The sequence below is a fragment of the Ochlerotatus camptorhynchus genome, unplaced genomic scaffold (genome assembly GCF_037179485.1).
Source record: "Ochlerotatus camptorhynchus isolate MF236.1 unplaced genomic scaffold, CSIRO-AGI_Acam_v1.1 ptg000232l, whole genome shotgun sequence".
Lineage (NCBI taxonomy): Eukaryota > Metazoa > Arthropoda > Insecta > Diptera > Culicidae > Ochlerotatus > Ochlerotatus camptorhynchus.
This window is the reverse complement of record NW_027040722.1, coordinates 6,624,251-6,638,106: the sequence shown is the minus strand read 5'-3', so window position 1 is coordinate 6,638,106 and position 13,856 is coordinate 6,624,251. Positions and strand designations below refer to the sequence as shown.

At 45.4% G+C, this 13,856-nt stretch overlaps 1 protein-coding gene across 1 annotated transcript; it reads right to left on the bottom strand.

Annotated features, from left to right (window-relative positions):
- Positions 1–8,014: 8,014 nt before the first annotated feature.
- On the bottom strand, positions 8,015–13,312 carry LOC135704272 (uncharacterized). The gene has a single exon (XM_065225737.1). The coding sequence runs from the start codon at positions 13,310–13,312 to the stop codon at positions 8,015–8,017; it is 5,298 nt and encodes a 1,765-aa protein (XP_065081809.1).
- Between the last annotated feature and the right edge of the window lie 544 nt (positions 13,313–13,856).

Below are 13,856 nucleotides of genomic sequence, written 5' to 3'. Positions count from 1 at the left end.
AAGTCGGTTGGTGAATTTCGGTAGATTTGTTTTTAAATGCTGTGATGTTTTGATGTCAGGGGGTAAGTCACTCTGGCACCTTGTTCAAACACCCGCTTTAACACACCTATCACATCAAATTTCAAATTTGCCAAACATGTTTACATTAAGGCTGTGTTACATTTGGGCTGTGTTCCATATCTAGATAGAGCTGGAATTAGGGCTTTTTGCATGTAATATGCAAATGGTCCTGGATAGCCGTACGTGATCGACGTGACACAGCGAGTCATACGGGAGAAAGAATGGATTGATGAGTGACCACTACATTCAATACCTACGGCATGCTCAGAGAACGTTCTACCACTACAAATGTCGATCTGATAAGGAGAGTGAGAACGGCGATGGGCACCCGACACCAATGAACACCCAGCAGGTCATCGAATCCTCATCGTAGCTACAATAGATCAGTGCTACTACTATTCGCATCGAAGACGGTCGAAGATCGAGGAAAGTGAAACATCACTATGTGATTTTGTATTGCCTTAATTTAAAGTAAAACCACTATTTAATAAATGTGCTAGTTGTGTGATCTAAGTTCAGTTTGAATAAATTATTATGTGCTAGTGTTAAGTGTTTAAACGCTGTTTTTCTGCATGAAGCTGCATTAGAGCTAAAACGGCTCCGAACATTGATTATGAAGTGAACCGCCATTATTTACACTGGGCTCACCAAATCATCAACAAACGGATAAAATCGATAGGCGATATTAGTGATTCCCGCAAGTCCATTAAACCCATTGAAGCAACAAGGGCCTAACAGCTTTTGTAAACAACGACTTCTCTTGATGATTTCTTTCGCCCACGCAAACCAACATTCTCATCGGGTAGGGAAAGACTTCCTCTATCCGATGCTTTTGGTTGGTCTGCGTAGACGTGCCTTGAATTCGTAGAAATCATCGATAGAAGTCTTTGTTTACAAAAGCTGTTACGCCCTAATTCGTGCTCTTTCTAGGTATGATGAATTTTCACTCAAATTTGACAGATGAAACATTTTCAAATTAGGTTCTGCAGCGTAACGTCACGAATGAACTCAGTGTTAATCGGCTGACCCTTTTTGACAGTTCAGTGGTACTGTTTACCAGCACTTACCATAAAAAAAATAACCATAAAACCGAGGGGGACGACTCTATCTACGATGCAAAAAAGATTGTGTTTTGCTGTGGCTAGCTGCGCGCACGCCGCACGCTGAGTAGATAAAAAGAAGATTGATGACGATTCTGAAGATTTCCTGCAAAAAGATGATGAGCGATGCAAGTAGATGCGACAAATGAAAGAAGATTTTTCGAAGATTGATTCGCTAGTGTGAGATTTGTTGAGCATCTAAACTTGAGATTTAGATGTGTCGCCCCCCTCGCATAAAACAGAGCTTAACGACGTGTTCGGGGTATCATCCAAACCATTTGTGAGATTGTTTACCCATCCGGGGTACAGTTCGTTTATGTTATTTGTTATTACAATAAAATCGTTTTGTCGAAAAAAAAATATTCTAAAATTTCCGAATTTTAACTTGAAAATTGTCGAGGAACAGCGTGGTGAAAGGATGTTGCTCGTGGACAATGCAGAAGTGCAGTCTGAAAAAATTATCGAGAAAATCTACCCAAGAAAATATCGACTAAGTACACGTAAACAGTACCACTGAACGACGGTGCAAAACCTAATAAGCCTCCTAATGTACCAGACTTATCTCTGACAGACCAGGAATCAATTTTGACAAACACCTTCTCGAAAATCGGAAGATCAGGGATTTTCAAACATTATAATTTATTTTCGAACTGTCAAATTTAAGTGAAAATTCACCAAGAGGAACACAGCTTTGGTAAATTTTCACTTAAATCTGACAGTTCGAAAATAAATTATAATGTTCGAAAATCCCCCTGTTCTTGATCGTCCGATTTTCGAGAAGGTGTCGGTCATAATTGGTTCCTAACCTGTCAGAAATAAGTCTGGTACAATAGAAAGTTTTGTTTTGAAAATATTCCATCTGTCAAATTTAAGTGAAATGAAACACAGCCTAAATATTTCTGTTTCGTTGCTCACAGTAGTTACTGTTGCCGACATTAGTTCACCTTTATAATCATTCACCTTGTTCCATACCAAATCGTCTTATCCAACTGGCAGCCCTGCCGTCAGTATCGTATCTGTACACGGTAAAAAGTTGTCACATCTAATCCAAATGCTCTTGCACTTGACTCAGTCTGTCATGCGGCACTGTTGAAGTGATTTATCATTGATTTTCAAGTGATTTTTGTATTGAAACAAAGTGGTTTGTCGTTGAAAAATATGTAATGTATAACACGTTTAAATCAAACTGATTATCATTTGAATTTGCACCACTGTCTTGAATTGAAATTGAAATTTAATTTGATTAATTTTGCTTTTGGAAGCAAATGTTAAAAACGCACATGCCAAACATTACTCACGAAGATGGCAAGTCAACAAAAATAATTAAGAGCAAGAAAGCGATAATCCTTAATTTCCACCCGAAATAATTTGCATTCTAGAGCGCGAGTATTACGAAATTGTTGCTGTATTCAAGTGTAATTTAAGTGTATTATTCAGATAAGTTCTATTACAAAACATTGTCAAAATTATCAAATTGATTACTCAATTTTACTTATATTTATTTAAATCTATATTCAGCAAACATGAAATCCAAGGATAAATTAGTTAAATTTAAAGTGATAGATTTTTAATATCAGTATGCTTGACATTTCGAGTTCAAGGCACAGCACATCAACAACGATGTGCAATACAATCTAAAATGAAGTGATTTGCTGTTGATTTCATCGTGCTTCGATATGATCTCTTCCAAGGGATTTGCACATCGATTTGCAATGTTTGGCAAGTAGTGCAAATTCAGCAGTAAATTACTTTGCATGAACATTGTCACGACGAGACCCCTCATCGCGGCAACGCTTTACACAACGGCGCTGCGTCAGCTGTTAACATAGTGACATCGATCCCGAGGAACGTCACGGACTGTCGGAACGTCAACAAAAAGGAAGAAAGAAAAGAACAGAAGAGTAATTTATAGTGCACAATTTATTGTTCAAATCAATGCGGTCTTAATTGTATGTAAGGTGAATTTATCAAAACTGCCAAGTTCACTGCGACTCGATTGGGCAATCTACAAGACCCAGTATCAGCCCGCAACACTCGACACCTTTGGTGAGTTCATGTCAAAATTGGTGACAGCAGCAATCGAAGTTTCCTTCACCCTCCCAGGATTAAGCTCCACTCAAAGGTCTATCATGTTCACGGAAACCTGGAGCAACAAACAGAAGGGTGGAAACATAGGTGTTGTTCAGGCTCACTCCGCAGATGAAACTCCAACTCCCACGTCTTCCAGGACCCCCACTAGCACTAAACCAGGAAGGCAATGCGTATCGTGTGGACGGGCGGGCCATCGAGTGGCTGAATGTCATCAGTTCAATGGTGCCAGTGTGGATGATCGTTGGAAGCTAGTTCAACAAAAAGGACTCTGCAGAACATGCCTCAACAGTCACGGCAAGTGGCCGTGTCGATCTTGGAGCGGTTGCGGTGTCAGCGGTTGTCGTCAGAAGCACCATACTCTACTGCACTCCACCATTCCTTCCGAGCGGATGAATGTTTCTTCTAGCCACGTAACATCCAGTGATTTGCGGTGGTCCCTTTTCCGCATTCTTCCTGTCATTCTACATGGCAAAGATACCTCCCTTACAATCTACGCCTTCATCAACGAAGGGTCGTCTTACACAATGACATTTATATAAGGTCTGGGCCAACAGGCAGCTTGCTGGTGTTAGAAGCAAAAATGTTGTAAACATTGCTGAACATCTGCGAACAGATGGATATACGTCACTGCCAACATACTGAGAACAGATAGAAATACGTCACTGCCAACAGCTGTTTCGTGTAAAAAGATAAACATTGCAATAAAATACGAACACCACTAAACATTTGCACATTTCACTAACACCAATAAGCCCTTTGGCCCAGACCTTATATAAACGTCATTGGACGAATGTGTTGCTAGACGGCTTGGTGTCAGCGGGAAATCAGAAACACTCACTCTGAAGTGGACCGGAAACGTGACACGGGTCGAGCCCAAGTCACAATGTGTACAACTCGACATCTCCGGCAAAAGTACCAATGCTCGACTACGAGTCAATCGAGCCCAAATTACTTATTGGTCTTGACAACCTGAGATTATGCGTCGCTCTAAAGCTACGAGAAGGAGGGCCATCCCATCCTGTCGGTGCAAAATGTCGGCTGGGGTGGAGCATCTATGGCTACTGTTTTTCCAGGTCAGTTTTAATCGACGAAACGTCGAGATTTTCACGCAGAATGTTGATGTAGGAATCTGCAGTCATAATAACATCAATTTTCACAAGACTCTTCACTTCAGACCATGAAAACATCTCCAAACCATAACGATACCTCTGCCATGCTTCACCGTGCCTTGAATATGTCGTTCCTGAAGCTCCTCTCCTCTCCATTCACGGACACGCCTTTTGATATTGCAAAGATCAAACTAGGATTCATCAGTCAACAGAACCTTCATCCTATATTCTTTCGGCTTATCAGCATTTCAGTCTTTTGGCTTTAAACGTTAAACGTTTGTTTATGTATGATGAAGCACCCTCCCTTGTAACGTATTTTACAACATGTCTAAAATGAGTGGTTCCTTAGCCCAATCATCCTTTGCCACGTTGCCAAAAACGGGAGGTCACTGTACTTGGAATCTTTTGGATTCTTAAAGGTTCCTAGAGCATGGAAATTTTAGATTCTTAATAAGAATTAACATTTCAATTAACATTTCAAGGTTCCATAGCCAATGCAATACTGAATTTGTCATTGCGTCTTTCTTACGACTTGTGACCATCGACGAAAATGCACGAGAAATCCTTTAGGTTTTCTGGTTTTTTCCTGTTCGGAGCAACATTCTCAAAGAGTTAATTAAAGTATCTTCAACCTAAAATTAATATAAGACAACTGACACCGTATTCAACCAGAGGATGCACTGAATATACACTTAACTCTAGACAACGGACAACACGCAACACACACTAGACCAGTAGGGAAGTTTTTCCAAGGTTGGAGCGGGAATCGAACCTTCAACTTCGTGGCAGTGACTATACAGCCGACGGGTGACGCCGCTAATCTCACGACCACAAAGCCCATATGCTTGCCTATAACTTAATCTTCCGTCGATTCATACCATCTAGTAGCAATCTTCCATACAGGAAAAGCTATTTCAATGCGTATTATAACTACTCTCATGTTTTACATTCTACTCAAGGGGTGCCATCATGGACGACGGTAACGACGTTTTTTTTTCTCAGCTGCTTCAAACGACTAAATCCTCCATCATAAAAGCTGGTGAATCAACCAGCCGAAGTAGATACCATAAAAGCGATCATCATAACGAACGTCGTATCATCTTCTCTCCAGACACAGAGCTAGGAGAATTTGTCCCAGCCTATAAAGCCACTCGCGTAAGCTTCTTTTCCCCCCCTGAAAGCGATCTACTCCTTTCGGCAAAAAATCCTAAATGTAACGACAGGTTTCATTCCCTCTAAGAAGGGGGGTGAAAAGGTTTTCCAGGCAAAAATAGTTATGGGTGTAGTCTTGTGACGACATACATGTTCACTTCTGATAATCATCTTGTGGCTGTCGTCGCCATCTACTGTAGAAACCACTATCCGAATCGCTTTCATCTCTCGGCGTGTGTGTCATCTTGTTGGGCTGGCTAAGGGTGGAGCCCATGCATTGCTCGTAGGCTTTCCATGGGGGCTCTGCTCTGGATGTGTGTGTGGATGTGTTCTTTTTTGATAAAGTTTTAATTACGGAAGGATTAACTAAATTGAATATTTATTTCTTTTGGCTGCCTGCCGGGCCAGAGTAGGGAGGCTTTTCGTATGTACAGGAAGTTTTCCTCGCCTACGACGGCGACGACGACGACGCCGACGTGTAGATTGGATTGTGGTTGTTTACTTCGGTTAGGTGTGTTATGTAGTTACGTAAAGCAGAGGGCAAGGATGAAGGTGAGGCTTATCCCGTGCGGTAATTGGATTATGTTGGTTGCGTTCTGTGATTACCGTTGATAGGTACTGAGCTAAAAGGCAATTGCTTCAATTGGTACAATCCGGCCGGGGTGGGAGGGTTTTAATTTGAAGAAGCCGAGGGTGGCGTTATTTGTAGTTGTAGAATGGTTTCGATGATTGCTGGTGGGGATTAGTGATATTCTATACCTACGCTTTTCATCAGGATTACTATGGATCAATTTAATTTGATGCGATACTGTTAGAAGTGTTTCATCAGCTTTTTTTTATTATTCAGAAATATTTTGGCTCAGAACATAGAGAAATTTGAATGAGTAAACCAAAGCTTCTTTATCGTAGCTATGACATCTCAACTAGCGTACATTCTGAAATGGGTTGGTTGATCTTCAATAGAGCCATCACCTTCTAACCCCCGAACTAAACTAACCGAACTAAAGAACTGCTTGCAAATCATAAATTTAATAGGTCATACACATTTGCAAACAGATTTTGACCTAGACTACGTCTTACGGGAAGTTATAAGGGGTAAATCACGAAAAGGTGTTATGGTTTGAACGTTGATAACTTTGTCATTTTAAAATTAATTTAAATGCACTTATCGATAGGAATAAATAACTCTACGAATCTGCTTAAATACATACTTTTCCAATTTTCTATAAATGTTTTTTTTTTAATTTACAAATAAAAAGTGATAATTTTGTCACTGTTTTCATGAAATAAACGTTCTCCCCAAACCCAGCCATCATAATTGAGTACCACATCGTTCTGCTTCAACCTGAAAAGTTATAAAACGGCACTGCTTTCGTGTCCAGTGATGCCACATATACAGATTTTTCTGTAATCATACAGATTTTTTTCAATATGTTGATACAGCTGTCGATATAAACTGTAGCCTTTGCTCCATGCTGTAAATATTATGATGGGGCTTACCCGTTCCTTTTCGAAGGATTTTCCACCGTCTATCAATCGACGGCCCAGAAGATTGGTATGATGAATTCACCGGGGGGACTAGTCCCAGTGTTTGCAATTTTCTCCACCTTGCTCGGACACTTTGTAATACAAACTGCTCCTGATGCACCTTTTCACTATGCACACAACGCGCGATTCGGAGATTGCCTTATGCTGCTTGACCACTTAAGCTAACAGTCGTCACAGGAACACTTTCGGATCACTCAAGGAAATAGTTAATTAATTGCACTACTGGATTCGGTTTACTTTTCTCTTTAATCTACGACCGGACTACAGCAGAAAACGGGATGTATCGCTTCCGACGGTATATTTTGTACTCTCCTATATATACAATTTGGTTTATCTCCTATCTATCTACAAATGGCAAAATGACCACTACAAGTGGACGCCATTGTGTGGTGCGCATGCGCGCAGCATCCTACTCATTTCTCTCTTCATCTCTGGCTTAGGATTAGGGCTACTGATACATAATTTTAAAGCACTTTCAATTTATAGGATTAAGTTTTAACTATAAGTTTAGCTGTAGGATTTAGTTAGTTCATTTAGGTTAAGTAGATTTCAGTTCATTTAGGATTAATTTAGTTTAAGTTTAGTACAACATCCATCATTCCGGCCACCTTGAACTAACTAGGTTGGTTCAACACTATTTACAAATTCAAAAATAATCTCTCTCCTGCTCTCGGAACTACAGCTCAACGAATCGTTTCGCTTCGGCTTGGACAGCGAAATCTGGACGACGTGAGTGGTCGGTAACGTTCGGCTTGTTGTGGCTACCGGGGTTACTGAACTCGACGCAGAGAGAGTTGGTGATAAGCAATTTCCATTGCTCTTCGTTGGTGTCATCGACTAGGGATAGAAAAGACCAGGTAGACTTGACAAGATACATAGAGGGTATTGGAACCGCAATTACCTGCTGGTTTCCCGCGAAGGCCTCGAGCAAATTTCGGCGTGCTCTACCAGGTCTCACTCGCCGGATTTTGGAACTCGGTTCTCCGGAATCGGCAACAGCGCTATCTTGGCGACTGGTCTGACGACGGCTTCGGATCTTGCAGTCCTCAGGGTGACGACACGTACCACTCCGTCTTTGCCCGGATGCACCTTGATGATCTTCCCGAGCGGCCATTGGATCGGTGGTAGGTTGTCGTCCTTAATCACCACGACTCGTCCAGGTTCAATGGTGACTGCTGACTTGCACTTCGTGGATCGTGACTGGAGCTGTTGCAGGTACTCTGGGTACCATCTGGACCAAATTCTCTGGAACCGCTTCTGTGTGAGCTCCCAGTGCGTTAGACGATTGTCCGGAACGTCGCACAGATTATGTTCAGGAACGGCTTGGAGGCTGGTTCCGATTAAAAAGTGTCCGGGGGTCAGAACTTCCAGGTCTGCTGGATCATTTGGGATCGGAACTAGTGGTCTGGAGTTCAGACACATCTCAATTTGGGTGAGAAGGGTACACATGTCTTCGTAGCTGACGTTGACTGTGCCGATCTCACGCAACAAGTGGTTCTTGGCTGATTTGACGGCTGCCTCCCACAGACCGCCAAAGTGGGGAGCACGGGGCGGGATGAAACGCCAAACGATCTCATTTTCAGCGCACCAGTCGAGGATTTGCTTCCGATCAGCTTCATTGGTCTTCATCATCTCGTAGATTCTATGCAGCTCGTTAGCTGCACCCTTGAAAGCGGTGCCGTTGTCGCTGTGGATTTCGGTCATCCTTCCACGGCGAGCGACGAAACGGCGGAGAGCGGCGAGGAAAGCCGGCGTAGACAGATCGGATACAAGCTCGATGTGAACGGCACGAGTGGCGAAGCACACAAATATGGCGATATATGCCTTCGTTGGCGCCCGATTGCGGATCGGCGACTTGATGTACACGGGGCCGCAGTAGTCGATCCCGCATACGGCGAATGGTCTTGTCGGAGTGACTCTTGATGTGGGCAAATCGGCGATGCTCTGCTGTACCAAGACGGGTCTGCTGCGGAAGCACGTATGGCACTGGTGATACGTACGGCGAACAAGGTTTCGACCGCCGATGATCCAGAACTTCTGGCGAATCGTGGCGAGCATCAGCTGGGGACCAGCGTGCAGCAGAGTCTTGTGGTAGTGATCGGCCAACAAATCGGATAGCAGGTGCTTTGATGAGAGGACGATCGGGTGTTTAGCATCTTCGGAAACGGCGGCGTTGCCGAGTCTTCCACCAACTCGGATCACACCTTCCTTGGTTATTCTTGGGTTGAGCCATTTCAATGGCGACGACGTTGGTACTCGTTCCCCGGCAAGGAGGTTGGATATCTCCTCGGAGAACGATTCTCGCTGAGCCAGACGAGCTAAGGCAAGATCTGCTTCACGTAGGTCGGCAGTGGTTATGGTTACGAATACTTCGATGGTGGTTTTCTTGATGGTTGCCTTCAAGGCACGGAAGTACCGCATCCAGTATGCGATGGATCGTCGAAGCTTGCTGAAGCTGGAATATCGGTTGAACAGTTGATCGGAAAATCTTGCATCAACAGTAGCTACCATGGCTACTCGGGTTCTTGCTTCGGACATCCAAAGCGGATCAAGGATGGGCAGATCGCTTACGGGCCAGTTGGATGGTGACATGGATAACCACTCCGGACCACTCCACCAGAGCAAGTGGTCTTTGATGTCGACTGGATTAACGCCACGGGAGAGAGGATCAGCTGGGTTGGATACTCCGGAAACGTGTTTCCAGTGACAGGATTCAGTGGTTTCCTGGATCTTGGCTACCCGATTTCCGACGAACGTTTTCCATCTCGATGGCGATGACTCCAACCAATGCAGGACAGTGGACGAATCAGTCCAGAAGAAAACTTCAGCGGGCCTTTGTATGGAATGTACGACCTTCTCGTATAGATTCGACGACAACACTGCTGCGCACAACTCCAAACGTGCGATAGTGTGCGATTTGGCCAACGGAGTCACCTTGGACTTGGACGTCAACAGCTGGACTCTAACGGCTCCGGCAGACTCTGACCGTACGTAGCAGCACGATCCATACGCCTTCAACGATGCATCGGAGAAGAAGTGGAACTGGAATGATGTTGTGTTGGCCAACGATACACAGCGAGGAATCCGGAGTGTGGCGATTGTATCGAGCGTTCCATGGAATTCCTTCCACTCGGACTGGAGATGTGGAGGAAGAGGACGATCCCACTCATAAGAATCTCCTGTTTCGGTTTTCAGCGCCCATAAGCGCTGCATGAACAGCTTAGCGATGACTATTATTGGTCCCACCAGGCCAAGTGGGTCGAAAATCTGCGCAACGTAGGACATAACTTTCCGTTTAGTCAAAACGGGTGCTGGTAATGGCAGCTGAACCTTGAAGCTCATCATGTCGGATCTCGGTTCCCAGATGAGTCCGAGAGTGGAAACGGATTGGTCGTCTTGCAGGTCATGGTACGGCGCGAATGCTAGATCTTCTTCAGGAATATCGGCTAGAACTTCAGGCGAGTTTGAAGCCCACTTCTTCAGCGGAAAACCAGCCGCTGAAAGCATGGCGGACATTTCTTGGCGTAGGTGGATAGCGGATTCAACATCGTCGGCACCAGACAGGAAATCATCCACATAGAAATCCTTCTGGGCTACCGCGGCTGCGGCTGGATACATCTCGGCTGCGTCTTGCGCGATCTGCAGAATGGTGCGAGTTGCCAGGAACGGAGAGGATGCAAAACCATACGTTACGGTTTGCAGTTCGTACGTAGCGATTGGTAGGTCTGGACTGGGACGCCAGAGGATGAGTTGGTATCGGCGGAACAGATGATGCAGCAGGATTTGCCGATACATTTTCTCCACATCGGCTACGAATGCGATTTGGTGGATGCGGAATCTGATGTGGATCGACAGTAGGTCTTCCTGAACGACGGGTCCAACCAGTTGCAGGTCGTTCACGGAGAATCCAGATGACGTCTTGCACGACGCGTCGAACACGACTCGAACTTTCGTGGTGGTGCTGGATTCTTTGAATACCGGATGGTGTGGAAGGTAGCAGTGTGGCTGGCTTTCGTCTACTGGATCTAGGAGTTTCACCATGTGATTCAGGCGTTCGTATTCTTCCATGAAGCGACAGTAGGCCTCTTTGGTGGTTGGATCTCGCTCAAGTCGTTTTTCGAGGTTCAGGAAACGGCGCTCGGCGATAGAACGTGATTCACCGATAGTGACGAGCGGATCGCGGGTGAGTGGCAAGGAAACGATATAACGACCCGACGAATCGTGAGTGGTGGTAGTGGCATACAGTTCTTCACATAGATTTTCTTCTGCCGTAAACTTGGAACAGGTTTCAACGGCTTCTAACTCCCAGAACTTCTGGAGGGCTTGTTCCAGATTACGGTCCACAGTGGTGAGGTGACAAACACAGGGAACTTCAGGTGATTGGATGGATACCTTACCGGAAACAGTCCATCCGAAAGAGGTCTCGACGAATACAGGCTGCCCTTCGCCGAAAGAAATCTTACCGCCAGTGTGCAGTTCGTGGTACACTTCTCCACCGACAATCAGGTCAATGCCGGCTGGAATGTGGAAGCTTGGATCAGCTAGCGGGACATCAGGAAACTTCCACGAGGAAATATCAATCGGCATGGTTGGCAGGCAGAATGTGGGTTTCTTGAGGATAAGAAACTCGAGCGTAGTACTGTACGAAAGTAGCTTGGATCTAATTGTAGCAGTCAACTTGCGCTTGATCTGCTTCGACGTTTCACCGATTCCAGACACGGCGATGTCTACTTTCGTACGACGGAGGTTGAGTGTGTTCGCAAGCTTCTTCGTGATGAAGCTGCTCATCGATCCTGAATCTAGGAGTGCACGAGCGGAATGCTCCTTCCCATTCTGGTCCACAACTAGGAGGTTAACCGTTTCCAACAGGACAGTGGATTGGTACGACTGTACCGACAAGCTCACTTGGGGGTTCGGATTCACTGATCCGGGGTTTTCGACGGCAGTCGACGTGGATGGATTCGGTTGTTGGGATGGCTGACCAGATATAGCTACTGGAGTGGATTGTATCTTCGTGGTTGAAGTTTCGTGCAGCAGGGTATGGTGTTTCTGGTGACAGGTTCGGCAATCGTACTTGGATGTACAATTCCTACTTTGGTGTCCAGAGCGGAAGCAATTCCAGCATAGGCGCTTCTGGGATATCAGCTCTCGTCGCTGGCGAACGGACATCTTGGAAAATGCTGGACATTGGAATAGGAAGTGGTTCTCTGGACAGGCGATACAGTACGGAGCGGAGTTCTTGGATTCGGTCGTGGCGGAATTGGATACCATCTTAAATGGCTTCTTCTGGATTGGATTGGAACCGGCCACCTTGGCTTGGCCGGGTTGATTGGAACGATGCTGCAGATCGGTGACGACGGACTTCAACATTCGAACCCTTTGGTACAGGAAATCAACTAACTGGTCGTAGGTGACATCATCACTGCTACTGGTCTTCTCCTCCCAGGCTCGGAGGGTCGTAGGATCCAGTTTGTAGCATAGCAGGTTGATCAACGGGGTGTCCCAGTGGACTACAGGTTCGTTCAGCTTCGCTAAGGCCTTGACATGCCGTTGGTAGTCATCAATCAGGTCGTGCAGCTCTTGGGGTGACTCTTTCTTCAGCGGCGAGAGGTCATACAGGGCTCGGAACAGTTGACGCTTCAGATACCGCTTATTATCGTAGCGTTTCAGTAGAGCGTCCCAAGTTAACGCATAATTATCCGCAACTATGTCGATCGACTCGAATGGCTTGTGAGCTTCTCCTTCCAGGGACTGCAGAAGGTACTGCAGCTTCGCGACAGTCGGAATGTCCGCGTTGGAATGGACCATGGAGGTGAACGTATCCCGGAAGGAAAGCCATCTGGAAAAGTCTCCATCGAATTTAGGGAGATCGACCTTGGGCAACCGTAGGTGGAAACTGGATGAAACTGGGTGATGATTGGCCGTCACTGAAGTATTCAACACTGTCTGGTTGGGATCTGTCGAACGCTTCATCAGCAGAAATCCTTTGGCCGTGCAGAATCTCGCTTCGAACGCTGCTCGCTCTTGCAGATGCTCCTCAAACTTCTCAGCGTCATCGTACTTCTCAATCTCCGCTTGCAGCTCCTGGAACTCACTGTAGACACGGTCCAACGCCTCAAGACGGATCGGAATCTGGTACACATCGTTCTCGTTGTCATACTTCTTGATGAACGCCTCAACGGAATCACGAACGACGAGTAGTGCCTTCCGCTTCATCAGGCATTCGGCCAACTTCTTCTCTGGTCTGGACATCCTGATTCACTGTACAATCACCACTTCACTACCACCACAGTTCGGAAAACGCGGAAACGAAATCGGAAAATCGGTACGTAAATCGGTTAACGGACTCCTTCCCGGCGCGTCGTACCGTTTTCTACACGACGCGAGATCGGAAAAATGACACAAATCGTACGTGTTAATCCTTCCCGTCGCGGTGTGCCACTTTCTACACGGACGAGATACCCGAGGATGGTACGCAAATCGAACGTAAAACCTCCTTCCCGACACGGGCGTACCACCCACGCGACTCAACTTGCCACCCACCACCACCAAATACACACATGCAAAATGAAAAATAAAATCAATTTGCGGTTCTAGGATTTCCAATCCATTTAATTTTCCTTTAAATCTCTTCAGTCGAGCACACCGTTGCTTCGCCAAAGCAAACGGGTCGAAAAAACTGCCTACTGTGTGGAGGCTCTTGTTCAATTTGCGCTATTCAAATGGCATCAAATAGCTTGGCTTTGGTCAGCCGTACAAAGCTATTGACCTCAACTACAGGTCGAACAATTGCCAG